Source organism: Carassius auratus, chromosome 24 (genome assembly GCF_003368295.1).
Source record: "Carassius auratus strain Wakin chromosome 24, ASM336829v1, whole genome shotgun sequence".
Lineage (NCBI taxonomy): Eukaryota > Metazoa > Chordata > Actinopteri > Cypriniformes > Cyprinidae > Carassius > Carassius auratus.
The window spans coordinates 7,969,128-7,989,079 of NC_039266.1; the positions used below are offsets into that span (position 1 = coordinate 7,969,128).

Consider the following 19,952-nt stretch of genomic DNA (forward strand, 5'->3'; position numbering starts at 1 on the left):
CTGGATGCTTCAAGTGGTTTGTGTATTGATAGAGGAATTGAATTACAAAGTTTTGGCTTAAGATACAGATATTTTTGTCTTTGCATGCGAGTAGTTGAAGACTAATTTAGCAGGAAATCATCAGGGGAAAAGTATTTATCCAAATTAGTATAAAAATGCAACATGTTGCAGACGAGCATGTGGTTTGATTCTCTTCAAAATCACGTGATTAGGTTCTTAATGAAATCAAACAAGAATATGAAGATATGCATCAGATGAGCAACCATCTGCTCCCTGAATATATTCAAAGAAATCCGCTGCTTAAAACCACATATGTGTTCAAATTAGAAACGTTGGGATACTAAAAAAAGAAAGCAAACTGAATATTGGGCCAAATTTTTTTCTCATGGATTCATTCAGGGCTGATCATCAACATGATATAAAATATTAGTTTCCCACCATTTCCTGGTTTTCAACAGACATCTTTTGGCTTCTCTTGTACTTCTGCACAGATTCCTGACGTTGCTGATCAGATGCAATCTGGCTGACTTCAACAACTATGTCGGATTCAATAAAACATTGTTTTTGATTTAGTTTCTTGCTTCTCTGAAAGCCCCATTAGTTCCCACTTCCATTATCTGCAATCCTCATGTCACTCCTTGTTATTGCTTGTTTGACGTTAGTAATATGTAATGTAATATTACAGAGACTGAAACAATGTATTTGGATGTCATTTGATCTTTTTTTTTCTTGAGACCCATCTCTGTGTGTTTTCCGCCATCTTGGCCTTAAGCTAATTATTGAATTTAATCCCAGACATAGGTTAGAGTTATGCTTTGACTGAGGGGCCTTGTCATTAAAACCATGAACCGAATGTGAACTGACCACTGACAAAAAGAAACGTATAAAAAAATCATTATTGAGTTCAGTTCGTAATTAAATAATAGGGCCTCCCTTGGTCTGCGGAGTGTTTTTTTACAGCCTCAGGCTATTCGGATTTCACGGTTCTGTTTTCATTGAGACTGCATGTGGTGAGCTGTGGCCTGACCGAAACATCTACGTCTGTAAAACTGGGACTTCCTGTGAGCTGCATATGCATGCGCACGGTATCAGATGGTAGTCGCAATATGGGCATATGCTGTGGCAGGACGTTGTCGAGGGATGACAGGTGGTTGCTGGGACATTTGCATAATTATGGATGTACCACATATACCCGTTGCATCTCATAAACCCAGAGACCAGAGAGCTTAGAAATTTCAACCGTTCAGTGCGCTCAGAGCTTCTGCCAGGTGGCAAGACACTAACAGTAAATCTGCCTGTCGACACTAAGACACTAGTGCAGATGACATGTGAACACTTTAGCTATAGCTAAAGCATAGTACAGAGCCTAACAAGGGGAACAATTGTGCTCTGTCAGGGAAAAGACTTCCTGGGGGTGTTTATTTTTTTCCCTCAGATCTAATTTGAAACTGACTGTGGCTAATTTACTCTGAACTGGTTTAATATTTTGTATAATGTTCATAAAATGAAGCTCTTTATATGAAACATGCATAATGTATTGTGAAGGTATTCTTAAATGCATAGCTGACCTACTGTAAGGGATAGATTAACTAACTGTACCCGCATCATATTGACTTATGTGTTGCAGGATATTCTTAAAAAATTCACCTTTTGTATTTCACAGAATAAAACAAATCAAGCAGATTCGAAATGACCTGAGGGTGGGTGACACAATTTTCATTTATGGGTGAACTGTTCTTTAATGCAGTATAAAGTTTCAAATATTCATTGAGTCTGGTTGAGTAGCATTTCAAGAGTGCTGAGAGTCCAACAAAGTGTAGCACTCTTGTCTGTCTGTGTGTTCTTTATAGAATCTTAAGATTTCTGCAGGTTACATTGTTATGCCAGTAGGTGGCAACAATCGAGCGTCATTGTGAGCGAGTCATTTTAATCATTTGTTCAACTGATTTGTTTGTACTTACATAGAAGAACAATGAAAAAGTAGCACAGTGGAATGGAAAACATATTTTGAACATTGATTTATTTAGGAACGAAAAACAAACAATAGAGTCATTTAAATCATTTGTTTTGGATGACTTGCTTATAAGTGCTGATTCATTCAGGAAGAAAACAAATGGGTGATTCTAAAAAAGGAAGTCCTATCTAGAACAGTATTTATGAAGTTTCTAGGCTGAACGCTAGATTTGAATGTGTGTGCAAAGATTTGAGGATGATTGGTGGATGCGAAGGATAAACTTGATGAATGCTTTAAAACATGCTGAATGAAGGATGTGAGACAAAGACTTCCAAGGATCTTTCAAATTAAGTTGGCCTTTCAGGATTGAGAAGCCCTCAAATGATCAATCATTCAACCGTTTTGTTGAATGACATTGCTGGTTTATTCAGAAGCTCTATTATTGTGTATTGCAGTGTATCTAAAATATATGTTACTAAGATTTAACTGTGGGTACATCTTGCCCAGTCATGCTGCCTTCTTGCTACTCCAGTAACTTATCGGAATTAGAAATGGAGGCCTAAACACATCTTTTGTGCTAGCAAAGGCCGATCCTGAACCTGTGGCAAATGTAAGTGGTTTACACTCAGATTTAGTTGAAGCAAACAGTCCAAATGACTTTATAACAGATATAGCAATTGATTGTGCTTAATAAATCGAGAGAAGCAGAAATTGTGGTCATGATACAATTACAGAAGATACTATAATCTTTTATTGGGAAGTACCATTTTGTAGTTACAGAAGAATATTTAATCTTTTCTTATCAGACATTTTTAATGTAATTATTTAAACATAGAGGCTTAATAGGAAGTGTTACCAAAACATATAAAAAAGGTGTAGAAATAAGTCTGCTCTGTAGAAGACCACTAGCACTGAATCTAGACTGGCTATCTGAGCTGTGTGAGACAGGAAGTGTGAACTGGTATCTGACTAATCCCCCACCACCACCTGCCCTGCAGTTCAAACCCATTACAGCGCAGCAGCACAGGGACACCTCTGGCTCTCCTCTCCCATCTCTTTCTAAAGCGTGTGCGGTACGCGCGTGTCACAGAACAAGCCCAGCTAAATGGTACTATTGCCACCGCCTTTCTTTGCAAGGCTCAAAGGAACTGGCAGACAGAAATATACTACTGTGTCCCTGTCACACTTTTGTGGGGCTGAAAAGAGCCTTTCTGTAGGAAATTGAGGAAACTCAGCTGAAGTGCTGTGTTTGTTATCTGTGGCCATGTGGGAAGGATGTCTTACTGTACCGTAGTGAAGAAAGTGAGAAAATATGCTGTTAACAAGAACTCTCTCATCTCTCTGTTTCAGACATGCCTTTGCATGTGCGCCGCAGCAGTGATCCAGCTCTGGCTGGCCTGCCCGAAATCCAGCTGCAGCCAGAGGAACCGTCTCGCAAGAACCCCACACGATGGTCCAGCGCAGCAGGCTTTCAACGACAAGCCAACAACACCAGCCAAACCAACAGCCTAGAGAGAAAGGTCAGTTCTTACTATCACAGGATCATTCAGCCATTTTTATTTTTACACACAAACGCATGCACACACACACACACACACATACACACACACACACACACTCACACACACATCACATTTCTAATTTCTTAAAGGGGGGGTGAAATGCTTGTTTTCACTCAATATCCTGTTAATCTTGAGTACCTATAGAGTAGTACTGCATCCTTCATAACTCCAAAAAGTCTTTATTTTTATTATATTTATAAGAGAAAGATAGTCTGTACCGATTTTTGCCGGAAAAACACGAGCGCCTGGAGGCGTTACCTGTGGGCGGAGCTAAAGAATCACGAGCGCGAGTAGGCTTTTGCGTTGAGAGCTGTGACACAGATCCAGAGGCTGAAATTTAATGAGAGCATCAGCAACGACATCTCTATGTGGTATGTATTGAAACTGTATATATTTGCTTAGCGGTTTTGGAAAATGACTAAGTTCCACTTTATGTCGTCTTTTTTTTTTTTTTAAGCTGTACATGTGGAAAGTGCAGTTTGATTACAACATCGCATGTTGTTTACTTGATGTGCTTACGTGCCGATAGCTAAGTTAACAACACAGAGATATTTGAAGCAGTTTTACTCACCGCCTGCGGTTCCAACACACGATCGTGACCCTTTTTCATTGGGACTGCATTATCCTTAAGAAATAAACGATACGCAAATCCGGCGTCAAACTGGGCCATGTTTGTAAAACAAGCATCTTCGAAATGCAGGGAACAAACAAAAACACTTGCACAACTCCGTTGATGCTCTGTAAAAATAAACTCCATCCACTGGTCCCTTAATGCTGTTTTTTTTGGTAATCTGTGCAGGGTTGTCTTGCCCTGGCAACCAAAAACACACTCTTTTGTGACAATTCGCTCTCGCTCTGATCAGTGAATGTCTCTGCTGTGCTCTGCTATACGGGAGCGTGTGCTCTTCCAGCAGAAGTGCGTCAGGACCCATATAAGGAAATTCCGCTCCTTCTAACGTCACAAAGACCCATACTGGAAAAAAACTTTCCGAAACTTGTGACAAACCTTCAAACGTACAACTTAATTTTTGAAACTTTGTCCATGTTTAGCATGGGAATCCAACTCTTTAACAGTGTAAAAAACTCAGTATGCATGAAATTCGCATGAAGCATGAATGCATGAAGCATTTCACCCCCTCTTTAAGTGAATTACCTAAATAAATGTGGAGTAATATTTTTCCATCCATCTATTCATCAGTTGTTATACTTATACATCCATCCATCCATCTTTCCACCTATTGTTCTTCTTAACCATCCATATATCGTTGTCCCACCCATCCAGAAATTCAAAATCCATCCATCCATTTAATGTTCTACTTATACACCCATCCATCCATCCATCCATCCATTGTTCTACTTATCCATCCATTCATAATTTTTTCTACCCATCCATCATCCATCCATCTATCTTTTCACCCATTGTTCTACTTATCCATCCATACGTCATTTTTCCTACCCATCCATCCATCTGTCTATGCATTGTTCTTCGTATCCATCAATACATCGTTTTCCTACATGTCCAGAAATTCAAAATCCATCCACCCACCCATCCATCCATCCTTTCACCCATTGTTCTACTTATCCATCCATACATAATTTTACTACCATCCATCCATCCATCCATATTTCCACCCATTGTTCTTCTTATCCATCCATACGTTTTCCTACCCATCAAGAAATTCATCAAGAATCCGCCCACCAACCCATCCATCCATCCATCCATCAATCCAGCCATCCATTGTTCTACTTGTCCATCCATCCATCCATCCATCCACTCATTGTTCTTCTTATCCATCCATCCATTCATAATTTTCCTACCCATCCAGAAATCCATCCATCCATATATCCATCTTTCCACCCATGTTCTTCTTATCTATCATACATCATATTCCTACGCATTCAGAAATCCATCCATCCATCTATATTTTTCATTGCAGTGTTCATAACTACTTAAATCTGATACATGTAGGTTTGTTTATGTACTTTTGGGAATTTTTATGAGCACATAATTTTTTTCACATTTCTTTTTTACAAACCTGAAGCACCAACTGGAGCATTTTTAGGGCAACTTGTAAGAAGTGACTTCCATTTGCTCCGTCTCATTCATCTTGAGATTTTCTCAATGCCTTTTGCCACTGTTTCGTTGTTGACCTGGAACTCTCTTGGTTATGGAACCATATGTCTTTGCTGTTAGAAGAATGGGATCTGGGTCCTTTGTTTGTGGCTTCCCTCTTGATGCAGGCCTCATTGCGATGGTCAGTGCCTTTGGCTTTAAATGAATCAAAACGTGGCACATTTTGTGTTTTCCTCCCTAGTTTCCCTCGGGCAGCCAAAGAAAAAGAGCGCAATTATCTTTGCAAAATGGCTGCTCTTTTGCAGCAATGACAAGCCTTTAGTACTTTGAAACAGCAATATTCCAAATTAAAAGAGGGGGAAAGGGGAAGGAGCGAGAAAAGATAGAGTACTCAGAATGTGACACCACAACCCGCGATGAGATTAGCACATCTCATGGCGTTCACTAGTAATCCTGTTTAAAAGCACTTTGCTTGTCGGTTTCTTCCATAATCCAAACACCACACTCTCATTTTAGCAGAGCAGAAGAATTAAGCTGTTATTTTTATCTTTCGTTCTGCACTGGATCATTTATTTATTGGTTGTTGTTTTTGTGATATCATAAGAAAAGCTTGAGGTGCTTGGAAGGTCTGTTTTTGGATGATACTGTCAGATGACAATAAGTGTTGGGTTGAATATAAATTCCCTCAATTTTAGTAGCAGTGAATTGGTAAAATGAACATAAAGGTGTTATTTCACCTTGAAGTAAGAATAGCAGGTGCTGAGGATAAATTTATTATTTCTGCATTTTGCCTTCATGAATGCAGAGAACTGTCATTCTCCAAAACTCTATGGCTTTTCTTGTATTTAAACTTTTGCGACTCCTGATTAAAAAAAAAAAAAAACATACAGTTGTCAAGACTTTATGGTCTATGTGTCAATGACTGTCCAAAATAAATTAGAGCAAAAAACAAACGAACAAACAAACAAACATCTTTTAAATTAACAATTTAAAATGCATGATTCATAATCTTTTAAACATTTAATGATCATTTAAATTCTTCACCATCGTTTGGGCATTTGACCTGCTGGTCTTCATGTTCCTTGCTGTGTCTCTTCCTCCTCATTTTTGTCCTGCTGTTTAATGTCAGAATTATCTATATAGATCACTTACCATGTAGGAACATCAAAATAACTTCACTGTATGGAAACACATTTGTCTGGTGTTTGATTTTGAACTGGCACATGCTATAACAGGAAACTCTTTTTCTTCTTCCGCATTTTTCAGACTAGGTCTTTAGGCAGGAGCAATGGTGCTCAGTAGGCTTTTAGGCTAAAGCCCCCTGTGTCATAGGATAACCTGTTTTAGGTTTGCTCTAAAAACTCTTCAAATTAATGTTTGACTTGAGCTCCATTACTAGAGGGCGTTTGATTTCACCTCTGTGAAAACATGCAGCGTAACATTAGAAACGCGGTGTGAATTAGTAGCTTGTAATGAAGCTCCTTATTAGTGAGAAAGGAAATTAGCATACCCTCTAAATTTAGGTGGCCTGAATGATATCATTGTGGGGCTCTGATCCAAGATGAGCTTTCCTAAGCACAGTGACTGGAGAAATAAAAGAAAGAGGTGAGGATGGAGATTGAGATGTTTGAGGTGCCCGGTGTAATCTGGAGAACAGTTTCAGTAAGCTATAACTATATTAGACACTACTGTACATATTTAGGTAAACTTGTATCAATATCAGTAAAACCCAATTTGTGTAATAACTAAGCTTTTTTAATTGCTAAAGTAGTTTCTTGCTTAAAAAAAAAAAGGGCCTATGTTGTTTGGACTACAATGTGTGTACCACAGGAGAAAATAAGTCAACTAAGGCTCACTGGAAAAAAAAAAAAAAAAGGTTTCTGATGACATATCTGCAAAATTACATTAAGTTGCTTCTTGCATGTTTTACAGCACTTTTAAAGTGAAATGTTCAGTGAGTGGTGCGAAAATGTATTCGTATAAAGAAACTAATTAATATGAAAGTAGCAATTGTTGTTGTACAGTACATATTGCAGCGTTTCAGAAATTAAATGCCCTATGAGCGGAGCTAAAAGGATACTAATAGTAATAACTAATAGTGTTAATAAAAGCAATTGTGAGATAAAAGCACATTTGGTGTAGCTACCATACCATTTTATTTTGCTTCTAGTGATTCATGTTTCACAGGATCCATATGTAAGCACAATGCAAATGTAATGCTTTACCGGGTAGACTACCGAGCAATTTTACTATTTCACAGAAAGCATACATATGGAGTTGGTTGTGAGATGCAAACATGAAAATGTGTTTGTTTACAAATCATGCACTATGGTAAAAGTGTTTTAGGATCCACAACTCATTCTTCCCACTGGTCATTCTTTTGCGACTAATTTTATCAGCTGGTTGCACGATTTGGTCACAGTATTGTTTGTTATTAAATTTTCTGCGCTGCAACATGGGATTAATCATTGCATGCTGATGAACTTTTATCATAGTTTATAGTTATAAGGAAACGAAAGAGGTTAACATTCAACCCGCTCTTTTTAATCAGTAGTATTATTTGTGATTTGAAATTTGGGAACGAGGAGTTTCTCTTTTGCCATGTTATAAGCCGTGCTTTAATAAGTTATAAGTGCTTTTTCACTTTCAAATTTGCAATCGGTATCACGTTTTACCAGAAGAGATAATTGTCTGTTTTGCTTACGTGTACTGTACATCTACACACCTTTCACTTTTTAAGACTAAAACAATTATTCTTATTTAAAAAGCACACCAACAACCTTCACTCGCCTGCTCTTTTTCTTGTTCTTTGTCTGGATCTGCCGTTGTTTCTTCGGCTAAGGTACTGCCTTTAGATGTTGAGTCATATTTGCTAAAATATGAGGTAATAGACTGCTTCATCATCATGATCAGCAAAAGTCAGTGGGACAAGGGTTTTACCACACTTTGATAACCTGAGTGACCAGGTATACCTGAAAGAATGATAGAACAGCTGAGGAGGGAAAGTGAAAGAGACTGACTGGATGCACCATTAAACGAAATTGCCTCTGCATTAATTTTAAATATAATTATATAAAAATTTTACAGTCACACCAGTTGGACCTCTTAAAAGATATTTGCCTAACCAGGTTGAAAAATGGTTGCATAATGCAACTGTTTATTTGCAGTCTAGTGCCCCGTCATAACATAGTATTGTGCAAGGAGCCATGTGAAAATAAGTGTATATTAATCGTTTATCTGCCCTATTTCTCATCATTTGTATAGGAATTAAAGATTTTAGTATTCATTTCAACTGGAAAATATAGGAAATTATTTTGCCAAAATGTAGGTAGAGGCATGTTTTTCAATTGAGCTTATGTTGAAGAGTTTTTGTCTTCTAACGAGTAAATGATGACATTTTAATTTTTGGGTGAAAAAAAACAGGTGTAAACATCCTCTTTCATCACCCTCGTTGTGTTTTCCAGGGTAAGGGTCTGGAAGTGTATCGCAGCTTGCCTCGTGATGTTGTCCCCTGGGCCACCCAGTTTCAGAGAGAAAACGCTCGCTCTTCCCTCAGTGCCAACCATCCTATGGTAGACCGATGGCTTGAGCGTCAAGAGCAGGTACTTTTCAAGAACTCATCCGTATATACCCAGCTCCTAAGTGCCTCTTAACTCCAGTAAACTGCGCTGATCTATAAACTTGTGTAGTTTTTTATTGGGGATTTTTGTTTGAGTTAAAATTGGATTCAGGAGTCAAGGGGAGATTATTGAATATAGCACACAGTAAAAAAGGATTTCAGAGAGAGAAAAATACTAGAAAACAACACCCACGTTGATGGATGAGGATTTGACTAACCTTACAAAATGAGGGCCACGGTCTCCATAGACGTGGATGCTGAGTATCTTTGAAATTCAGCTCTTTTGTCAATGTATTGGTGGAACCATCTCAAGCAGTGTGGGAGGTGTTTTGAATTCTTTTCCCTCTCGCTCAGAGGAGAGAAATAAAAGAAAGAGGTGAGGAAGGAGATTGAGATGTTTGAGGTGCCCGGTGTGCTGTGGGGAATTCACTTATTAATTTTCCCAATTGATTTTCTTGAACCGCCTGCATCCATTTCACTCTTTCCCCCCGCTTTTCTTTCTTTGGCCCATTGAAACAACTGTGACAGAGGTTTCGGCTTCTTGTTTGCAATTCAGGTGGTCGCTGCTTCTCATTCCCCAAAAGCTTGAGTTGGCTCACAAAGAACCCCCATCACCTCCACCTCAAGGGCCCGTGGCACTGAGAGTCGTGCATCATCATTAGGGAAGTCGTCTTGCATGGAGGAGCCTCCGGGTTGGATGTTGGGCTGCTGGTGGGTTGAAAGGAGCAGTCAGTCAAGGCTTGGGCTCAACCTGACAGACTCATTCATTTGAGCTTCAGTCTATTACAGCTTAGCCTGACCCCCCAGTCGGTTGCCCACCTCGCATCGCTCTTACTTGCTTTTTCTCTCTCTCTTTCTCTTTCTCAAGGTATGCGGTCGTAGCACCTCTCTTTTCTCATTACTCCTTGCCTGTTTCCAGCCCCTTTGCCCTCATTTTCTCTTTTAGCAGGAAGTGGTTATTTGAAGTGACAGACAGATTTCAAGACAGATGAAGAGGTTCTGTTGCTATTCAAGCACATTAACACACACATGCACACACACAGAGTAGGTTGAAGCTAGTGTTAGGGCTGTACAGTTAATCAAATTTCTAATCACAATTACAATTATGGATGCCGCAATTACTTTATCATTCAAAGCGGCAATTAATCTTTCAAAGTCCACTTATGTTATTGTGCATGCCTAAGATGCATTTTATTTCTTTCTACATGTTGTCATTAGGGTTTTTCGCCATTATTGTAACTTTAGTTTTAGTATAACATTATAATACCATTCATATTTTTTTTATAATTTGAAGAAACCAATCCGATGTATAATTGACATTTGAGGCTTATTACAATAGAAAAGCATTAAATGTTTTTCAGTTAAAGTCTTTTCAGCTTGTTTATTTTTATATAAAAAATGTAATGCAGTTACAATGCATTAAAATGCATGCAGTTGCATCAAACAATGGTATAAACATAATTTTTTGTAAATTGTGATAATTATAATTAATAATCACAATTACAATTTCCAATGGAATAATCGTCAATTTATAATTTTTTGTCATAATCATGCACCCATAGTTAGTGTAGTTTATAGTTCAACTCCCTTTCTTAGTAATGATTTGTTAACCTATTATTTATAAAAAGAATAAATAATGATATGATTTTAATGATTTTTCACCTAAAATGTTGTCATTGCTTATTTGGAATGACATAAAGGCGTGAAAGTAATTTTAGTTTTAAAATCATACTAATAAAAATTTGTATGAATCAAACTGCTTTGAGTCAATGACTGCAACTGCTTTTGAAAACCACTTTATTTTATTACTTTAAAGATATGTCATATGAATATGTTTACAAGTAATGCATAATCTTGTAATGTTTGGTAACGGTATGTTTATGGTTTTATTGTTGTCATTTTGTATGTCAGTGTGCAGTACTGCAGTGTGCAAACATTTTTGAGTAGTTTGTTTAATATTGTACTGCGCCATAGATCCACAAGTATGTCACAAGTAGTGGTTTCACGACTTCTGATTTCTACTAGTCGATTTTTTATTAATAAAATACTTGAGTTACTCAACTACTTGTGGTTCATGCTACTGTAAATGAAAAGACATTAAATTGTTATTTTATCAATAAATGCGTATTGATTCAAAGACTTTATTACATATTACATAAATTACATATTTCAATTTTCATGAAACAGCCAGTATTTGTTTTTGTGTCTGTAACAATCACAAAATTTGATGTAAATGCATTCGGATACAACGTCGAACAGTATCTTTTTTTCATAGTTATCACTGAACATGTATGCCATGTTAAACTAAAATAATTATTCATTTCTAAAATAATTTTTATCATGCAAGCAGAGAGATGACAAACGCTTAGTGATGATTTGAACATGACTGAATCAATTCAATGCGCACATTTGTAATGAAAATTACAAATACGGATACATTTTCTACTTGCCCTACATATTTGCATCTTTATCTTTTGCTATTTTACCCGGCACACACACATTTGTTTAGTGAAGTTCATTAAACACAGACTCTTTAAGTAAGTCTTAATGTTTAATGGACTTCACTAAAGTTCATGTGTGTGCCGTGCAAAATAGCAAAAGATAAAGATGCAAATATGTAGGACAAGTAGATAAGGTCATAGAAAGTAACAACTACACGCAATATTGTAATCCTAAAATTCACGTCGTACTTGCAATCTCTTTGTGCGCATTATGGTTAGTGCATGCTCGAGTAGTTGATTGTTTCCGACAGCGACGATTAGTGGTTGAAGTACTCGACTAGTCTATGCAAGCCCTAGTCACAAGTCAAGAACGTCTTCATGTTTTATATGCACTCAGTCTGTCTCATAGATATGACAGTTGCCTCTACTAGCTCATTACAAAGTTCTCAGCAATTATGTCTTTATTGCCATCTTAAATATCCATTTAATCTTTCATTTCCACTTTACTTTTATTGGCTCTAATTGTTTAGTTGCCTTCCTCTTCACATCCGGCTCAGTTCGATATAGCCTCCATTCTATTTGCATAATGTTGTGGCTTTTTTATAGACCTTAAGTATGCTACTTAATTAAGCTTGGCTATTTTCTCTTTATTTACCATGTCAGGCATGCCAAAGTATGCATTATAAACAACTCGCTGGGAGACATTTCTTTCATTTTAAATAACTTTTTTTTCTTGCTTTCTCTTCTTTTCTATGAAAAGCATAAGTAAACATGATGAACAGACACTATCATACCTGCAACAGAAAACTTTGAAATAACTAATCACTTAAATTACTTTGGAAACATGAACTGGGAAGAACGAGGCCTCAAAAATAAAGTTGAATGATGCAATGTTAACAGGGTCACTCAGTGTCAGTCATTAAATAACAGTTAATTTCATTGAAATACATAATATATGACCGTATTTTAATTATGTTTAGGGTCCGGAATCGTTAGAAATTTTCTGATTCAATTAAAATAGTTAAACAACTATTAAAAATTGTGGTAAGGAAAAATAAACAATAATCAACTACTCAATGCTCAATTCTGTTTATTACTTACTGTCAACTTAATTCAAAGGTTGTCATTGTCAGAATTCAACATATATTACAATATACGGATCTTCCTAAGTAGGGTTGGAAATTTTCCGGTTCTATTTTTTTTTTTTTTTTTTACTGTTTTACCTTCATTGAATGTAGTGTTGCTGGAAGGTAGTGGGTAATGTTGAGTAATGCTAGTCCATCAATCAGAATATGCTTCCAAGTTTATGTTTTTTACACTATCAATAAAGTTTTGCTTTTCAAGCAGGAATAAGATGGTTTGCCAAATAGTCCCTTGAGGGCTAAGACTATAGGAATATAAACTGTTATAACCATGTATACACACTCCATAAAGCCCCTATTTTAGAAATAATAATGCAGTCAGGAGATGGCGTGAAGCAATGAGTGCTTTTTACTAGGGCTGCAGCTATCGATTCTTTTTGTAATCAATTAATCTAGCACTTAATCTATTGATTAATTGATTAATCTGATATTTTTTGTGTGTGTTTTTAAACAACCAAAACAAATAATACATAACGAAAATTATGTGGCTGTAAAATGATCAAGCATTTGGCTTGAAAAAATACAACAAAAAAACAACAGAGGTATCGGAAATATCTGTTTTATGTAGATTTCTACACCTGCAGCATTTACCATTAGGCTACTAACAAATTATATATAATTTCTCGGGTAAGCCTATATGCTATGGTAACCTAGCAACCTGTGTGTGTGTGTGTGTGTGTGTGTGTGCCGTGCATGCGTGCGTGTGTGAGGAAGAGTGATAACCCAGTCAGACCAGTTGCTTCATTGCAGTTTGTTACAGCAGAAATTCATAAATTCATTTTCAATAGAATGCTGCATTTGGCTTGCATCACTTGCATTGCGGTGCATTTTAGGTGAAGCATCTGCTCGAAAAATCACATCACAACATCACGTCCCAGTGTATACAGTAAATGCATGCTGAAATTATTGTTGCATGGCTACATAAAAGTTATTCTGATCCTCAGTAGGATCATATGTGATGCATTTCCGCGACTGGTCTGACTGGCGCTTGAGAGACACGAGGGTGCATGCGTGTGTGTGTGTGTGTGTGAAGGGGTTCTTTTTTTTAGGCTATACCCTCTTGCAATTGAACGTGAATACGTTTACTACTAAAAAAAAACATCAAAGCTAAACATCATATCTAGTCAAACCGCATTATGACATCGCTACAAACACAGTATGGGATTAAAATCAGCGAACATCAATGCATAGGCTTAGGCTACGTTACCTTGTTTCAGCGACACTTGGTGAAACAGCATGGAGTGGATGCTTTCGGTTCTGCTGTGGAATGCTAGGTCTACTTTTCAGTAGACACATTGCACCTTGTTCTCTTCTTTTTTTAAGAATGTAATGATGCCAAACTTTAGACATTCTCTGCCGTTTATGGACATCTTTACTCTCCGGCATCGTGCCAACTAAATTCAAAATGTATCACGTGCTACGAATAACACCACAGCAGTGAAACAAACCTTCGACAGCATTTCGGACGGTCACCTGAAAATGATGTTCCAACATTCAATACAAGCTTTGCTGTCTTTCACAAAGCAGTGCTTGTTTTGCGTCAGCACAATTGTAATGATGTATATTACACTAGAACCCTCAGACTGTGTTCCAGATTTGTTCCCAATGTTTTTAATTGCATCCTGACGTGTCAGTCTCTCACGTTCCCACCTGGTGTTCTAACAGCGAGGTGCTGCTGCGCCTTTCCATTGGGGATTGTGTGAATGGCATTTCCTTTTTCATTTTTAAAACGTTCCTCTCCCTAGTGATGAATTAGAGATGACCCATCTGGGCAGGAAGAGGGCAACATGAGGCTTCGGCTGTGGATTTGTGGGTAATGCAAAGTGCGGAAAGGTCATAAGGTCTCCTTATTCTGGAACAAGAGAGACTGGATTTGAGAATTTCATCATCGAATGACTGGTTGCATCTTTATTCAAGAGAGTAGAAGTCCAGCTTCAGTATCTGTTCATTTTATTCATACAGCACTATACGATAATGTGAATTAGGTTAACCTGGAATGAAGCTCTGTAAGTGACCAATATTACACTTTAGCTGGACTTTTGATATGGATTATGGAGATAGAATGCCATTTTTGTGTAATAAATTTGACATTTTCCAAGAATTACTCTTTTTCAGAAGTACTTCAAGAGGCTGGCAAATCAATGATTTATTATTAAGTGCAATTTTCTACTAGTCATTTCTATGTAATGAAAGTGGACAAGGTGTTATTTAACTGTAATTTAGTTTTTTTGTGTGTTGTATAAGAAGTTCTGAAGACATTTTTACAAGTTTTTGTGGTTTTCATTGTCCATCATTGTGTAAGATCAGTCTAATTCAGGTAATGGAGGTTCCTAATGTCAAGTTGCTATTGAAGTTCAGTTTTGAACGTGAACAATGCTGAATGGGTGTAATGAACAAAACCAGCAGAGTGCACCTGAAAAAATTTGATATTTAATGGTATAGATTTTAGATATGCAGTATTAGAAATGAATCGTCGGATCCATGTGTTTAAATATCTGCAATACATCACTGAAGAACGCCCTGTTAGACTGACATTAACAGATGTTTGCAAAACATATATGATAAATAATGCATGTGAATTAACTCTTTCGGAAGTTGGTACTCAAGAAAGATGCTAGAATTTGAGGCAATATTTTCCAGAAAATGCATTTGTACGCTCACAACAATTATGTTTACATTTACTCAGACACTGCTGTTGGGGGAAAAATGCTTTTACTGATACTGATACTGATACTGATTAGGTAACACTTTATTTTAAGCTGTCCTTGTTACACATGATGCATATAATTTTATAATTACAATAGATTATGCGTAATTACATGCAAGTAACCCCAAGCCAAACCCAAATCCTAGCCCTAACCATATAGTAAGTACATGTAGTTAATTGATATTACTCGGTGCTTAAATCTGTAATTACACTGTAACAAGGAGACCTTAAAATAAAGTGTAACTAATTAAATGTTCTTGTACATTTTACAAATGCATTGATCTGGTGCACTAATATTAAGAGTTCAGACCTCTTTCAGTGACCAAAATAAAATTAAAAAAATTCATTAAAAAAAAAAAAGAAAAAAGAAAAAAGACTGCATTGATTTCAAATATTGTACTATTGTAATGCAGGTGCTCTGTTAAAAATAAATATTAATAATTAAAAATAAATAATAATAATAAAATAAATAATAATTATAATAATAATAACAAAAGGAAATAATAATAATAGCAGTTTGAGTATATTTTTTCACATCGGTAAAACTACAATACTTATGTCTTAATTGTAAGTGCTAAATCATCAAGCTATTATTTTATATTATAGTTTTTCAAATTCTGTAATCCACTGTCCACAAAAATTGTGTGAAAATGTGAAAGTAACTGTGTAACTGGCACATGTTGCACTCCCAAATGCACATTAAACTCAAAACATTGGATCTGCTCATTGGATCTCTTCACTCTGAAACATGCAGCACAACGGTCTGTTTACTGCAATTTAAGTTCCCTACGCCACTGTGTTTTCATTTGTAGTTCGATTGATAACTGTGTTGACAAAAAGAATGAGGCCAAAACAGTGCCATAGTGATCTTTTATGTTATTATGCGAAGTGAAACATTATAAAACTGTGGCAGGCTTCCACAGTCTAGGTAAATGAAACCGACAAGGTATCGTTCATGCTCGTGGCACATAATGGGAGTAATCGTTAGGTTTACTCCACTTCTACAGAAGCTAATTAATTGTTGTATTTACTGCCCAAACAGTAAACCACCCTTCATCAAAACTCTCTACCGGAGATTGTCTGAGGTATAGATTTACCTCACATCCTGGTGAAACAGTACAGAGCGCCTCTGCGTTTCATCTTCCTGACAGAGCAATAGCAGATTGGTTTTGTGGCTGGAGGATTCTGCGTTCTCATGCGTTCTTGTTTTCAGCTCGTCCTCCACAGGTTTTGTTTCCACTCTTTTCGAAAAATGAATCTTCTCCCTTCTTTTTCATCTGTTCCCTCGCTCCCATTTCTGTAGACAAGACAAGGGATTCTTCCCCTCGGAAGGTTTCAAATTCTTTGTGGTTACTTTTTCCCTCCTCCTCGTATGTGTTGCCTTTTACTGTGTGTGTGCAACAGTAACACACACACATTTCCTGCCGCAAGCATAGCAAACCTGGCCTGTAGGTGCTGCTCTGATCTCACTGTTTGAACCCTCATCCAAGAGGAAAGAAACAAAGAGAAAAGGGCAGATAGAAGAAACCCTCTTTCCCTTGGCTCCTGTAAAAGGCCTCCCCCATCATACCACACACACACACACACACACACACTGTGATTATTCACAGTGCAAATGGCAGCCCACCAGAGAGCAGCTCCTACAAAGAAACCCAGACAATGCAACCTGAGACACTGCTAAGCTCAGCCTAGCGTAATTAACTGCCTCTGCCTTGTTCCTGCTTGCTGGCTTCGTCCCTCACACTCATTTGGCTTCCATTTATCCATGTAAACAAATAAAACACATTTCTTTTGCACTTTCCTATGAAGCTACATTGCAATGAGCTTCAGCGATTTCCAAATGAGGCCCATCATCAACACATTAGCGAAAGCTTTATTCAGTATTGCTGAACTGAAGCGCCTGTTGATCCAGCTTTCACTTCTTCTCTGGCACACCGACTCGCTTAAAAACATTTGAGTGCAATTTCACCCCCTTTTCCTCCTGTCTTTGAATTTAAGATCTGTAGTACGTGATTGTCTAGATGTCGGTGAGACTCATAGCAGAGTTCAGCTAATCTCTGAGGGACAGGTTGGTGAAGTAGACATTAAATCTGACCTTTAACCCCTTAATCTAATGTCTTGGGCTCCTCACTTTCCCCAGGCCCACAGCTGACACCATTCAACCTTTCTGAAAAGCTTTCCTCACAACGCATCCAGGCTTGTCCTGTGGAGAGCACTTAGTGAACTGAAACCATTCTACTCCATTAACCTGCCACCACTGGCCCAAACTATGACCTTTTCATGCCACTCCATCTGGAAGCAAGTTACAGAACCTTCCCAGAAACCAGTTTGAGGTTGTGGTTGAGATTTCGAACACTAGGTTCGAATGGCCCAAGCTGGTCAAAGCTCTAGTCAAGATTAGACCAGCAGCAAACCAGCTCCCTTGTTCCATAAACTAACTATCTTAAACTAGTATGGGCTGTTTTTGTCTCTGAATAGCCAAAGGAAACTAAATGCAAGCTTTTAAAGATAATTGGCTACACATTTTGTACCATTTGTGCTTGCTGCAATCCAGAGAATCCGATTTATTTTATTTTCTGCAGTCAGAATTTTTTCTCTTCTGAAGTGGACTGAGCTCTGGATTCAAGTGACAGAACCTTTCTGGAAACTCCCATTTGAACCAGTTTAAGGTGGTGGCTGGGAATTTGAACATGATAGGTTCTTTTGATTGGTCCGTGTTGTTCATAAGCTGGTCAAAGCTTTGTTCTGTGGTTGACTATCTGGACTACCAGCTAGTGTGACCTGACTAGACTTGGTCACGATTATACCACCAGCAAACCAGTCCCTTTGTTCCATAAAATAGCTTAACTACCTTAAACAGGTATTTTTTATTGTCAGCAGGACCCTTGACCAAGATCTCTTCTGCCAGCTCATCACTCATCCAGTTGGTCAGCCAGGTAAATGAGCCTGGACAAACTGCCTATGATGTTCTGAAAACCAGCTACTACTTTAAAAGGATAGTTCACCCAAAAATGAAAATTCAGTCATTAATTACTCACCCTCATTGCAAGTCCACACCATCCTTTCTGCAGCTGTCCTCACTGAGTGACCCAGAACAGATACATTTAGAAGGTGACCTCTGTTCCTATGTACTTCTGTGGTGATGTCTGAGAACACACTGTTTTCTTCACCTCTGCTTATCCCAGCTGGGAAGTCTTTGTGTCACTTTAGGATGTGCATCAGGTTTGACATTTGTTGTTGATATCATAACACAGTTCCTTTGTTTCTGCTCCTGCCTGGTATTTAGTGGAGCTGGTCAAGGCCACTTGACTTACTTGGTCTTGGTAAATAATAGTAGATGATCTATTGTACTGTTTTATTTCAAATAATTATTCGGACACTTAAAATGGGTCAACTTCCTAGTCACCAATCTGGTGTGGTGTTGCAATAAAGCTTAAAGCGGAGAACTGGAAAGTTGTCAGCTCAAACTCTATCAGGTTACTCCTGGAGCTGTCCCCTATATGTCCTACTACTATATCTAATGCAGATTTATTCAAGGCTGTTTTGTGTCCTAATTCTGGCTCCTTGGTTGCATAAATTAATGTCTTACATCATAATAGACCACCAAACTTTCTCACTGACATCCGCATTTCTAATGGATCAAACAGTCTGGAAAGTTCTTTGGTCTGCCTGAACTATGAGAACAATTGCTTGGCTCTGAATAGAACAGCCAAAGGAAAGCTATATTAAGATGCAAGCTTTTACAGATATCAGCTATGCATTTTGTACCTTTTTTTGTGCTCACTGCAGACTTTTTTCGATCAGTCCAGAAGCATTCGGTCATAATCTCTCTCTCTTTTGAAGTGGACTGAGCTCTGTGGCTAGTCGAGATATATGTCTCTTATCTCATTTATACATGAGAAAGTGGCATTTTGGGATTTACTTTCACCACAAAGCATGGCATTAGAGAAAGAGACGAGACGATATGAGTTTGAAGAAATGACTGCTGTTGTTGCTTTCGTTCTCTATCCATTGACTTTCTAGTCCAAGATATTATTTGCTTTTGCCATGTCATTGTCTTAGCATAAAATAGTTTCCCCACACTTCTTTTGTAAAGGAAAGCAATTTGTAGCAACAAAGCAGTATATCTGGGTTACAAGAATTAGGCAACACAAGGAACAGTGATCATTGGTGATGCAGCAAAATTGAAAAACTTTATGCAATGATGAACAATGCAATGTGGCAACTACCAATGAGAGTGACAGTGAAAGTCACATGATCAAACTTGTGGTACAGTGGTCGATTAGGAGTTTCTACTGGTAAAAACCCAAAAGACAACCTCATTGTGAGCAGCCTATCAGAATCAGGTTTCATGAATGCCGTTACAATGTTAACTTTGAGACAACTCAGCTCAGAGTTGCTTGCGAAAGTTCACATTTTTTATATCAATCCTCTTTTCTAGCTTCTCTATCTA

The 19,952-nt window shown here is 37.7% G+C and overlaps 1 protein-coding gene across 3 annotated transcripts in view; it reads left to right on the forward strand.

Annotated features, from left to right (window-relative positions):
• The window catches only part of LOC113042226 (partitioning defective 3 homolog), a 407,940-nt gene that overhangs the window by 164,369 nt on the left and 223,619 nt on the right, over window positions 1-19,952 (forward strand). For 2 of the 3 annotated variants that reach the window (XM_026200884.1, XM_026200885.1), the window contains exons 4-5: window positions 3,305-3,474; window positions 9,055-9,192. In XM_026200884.1, coding sequence (XP_026056669.1) covers window positions 3,305-3,474; window positions 9,055-9,192 — 308 coding nt within the window. The remainder of the gene's footprint in view (window positions 1-3,304; window positions 3,475-9,054; window positions 9,193-19,952) is intronic. The other variant, XM_026200886.1, reaches the window with a different exon arrangement.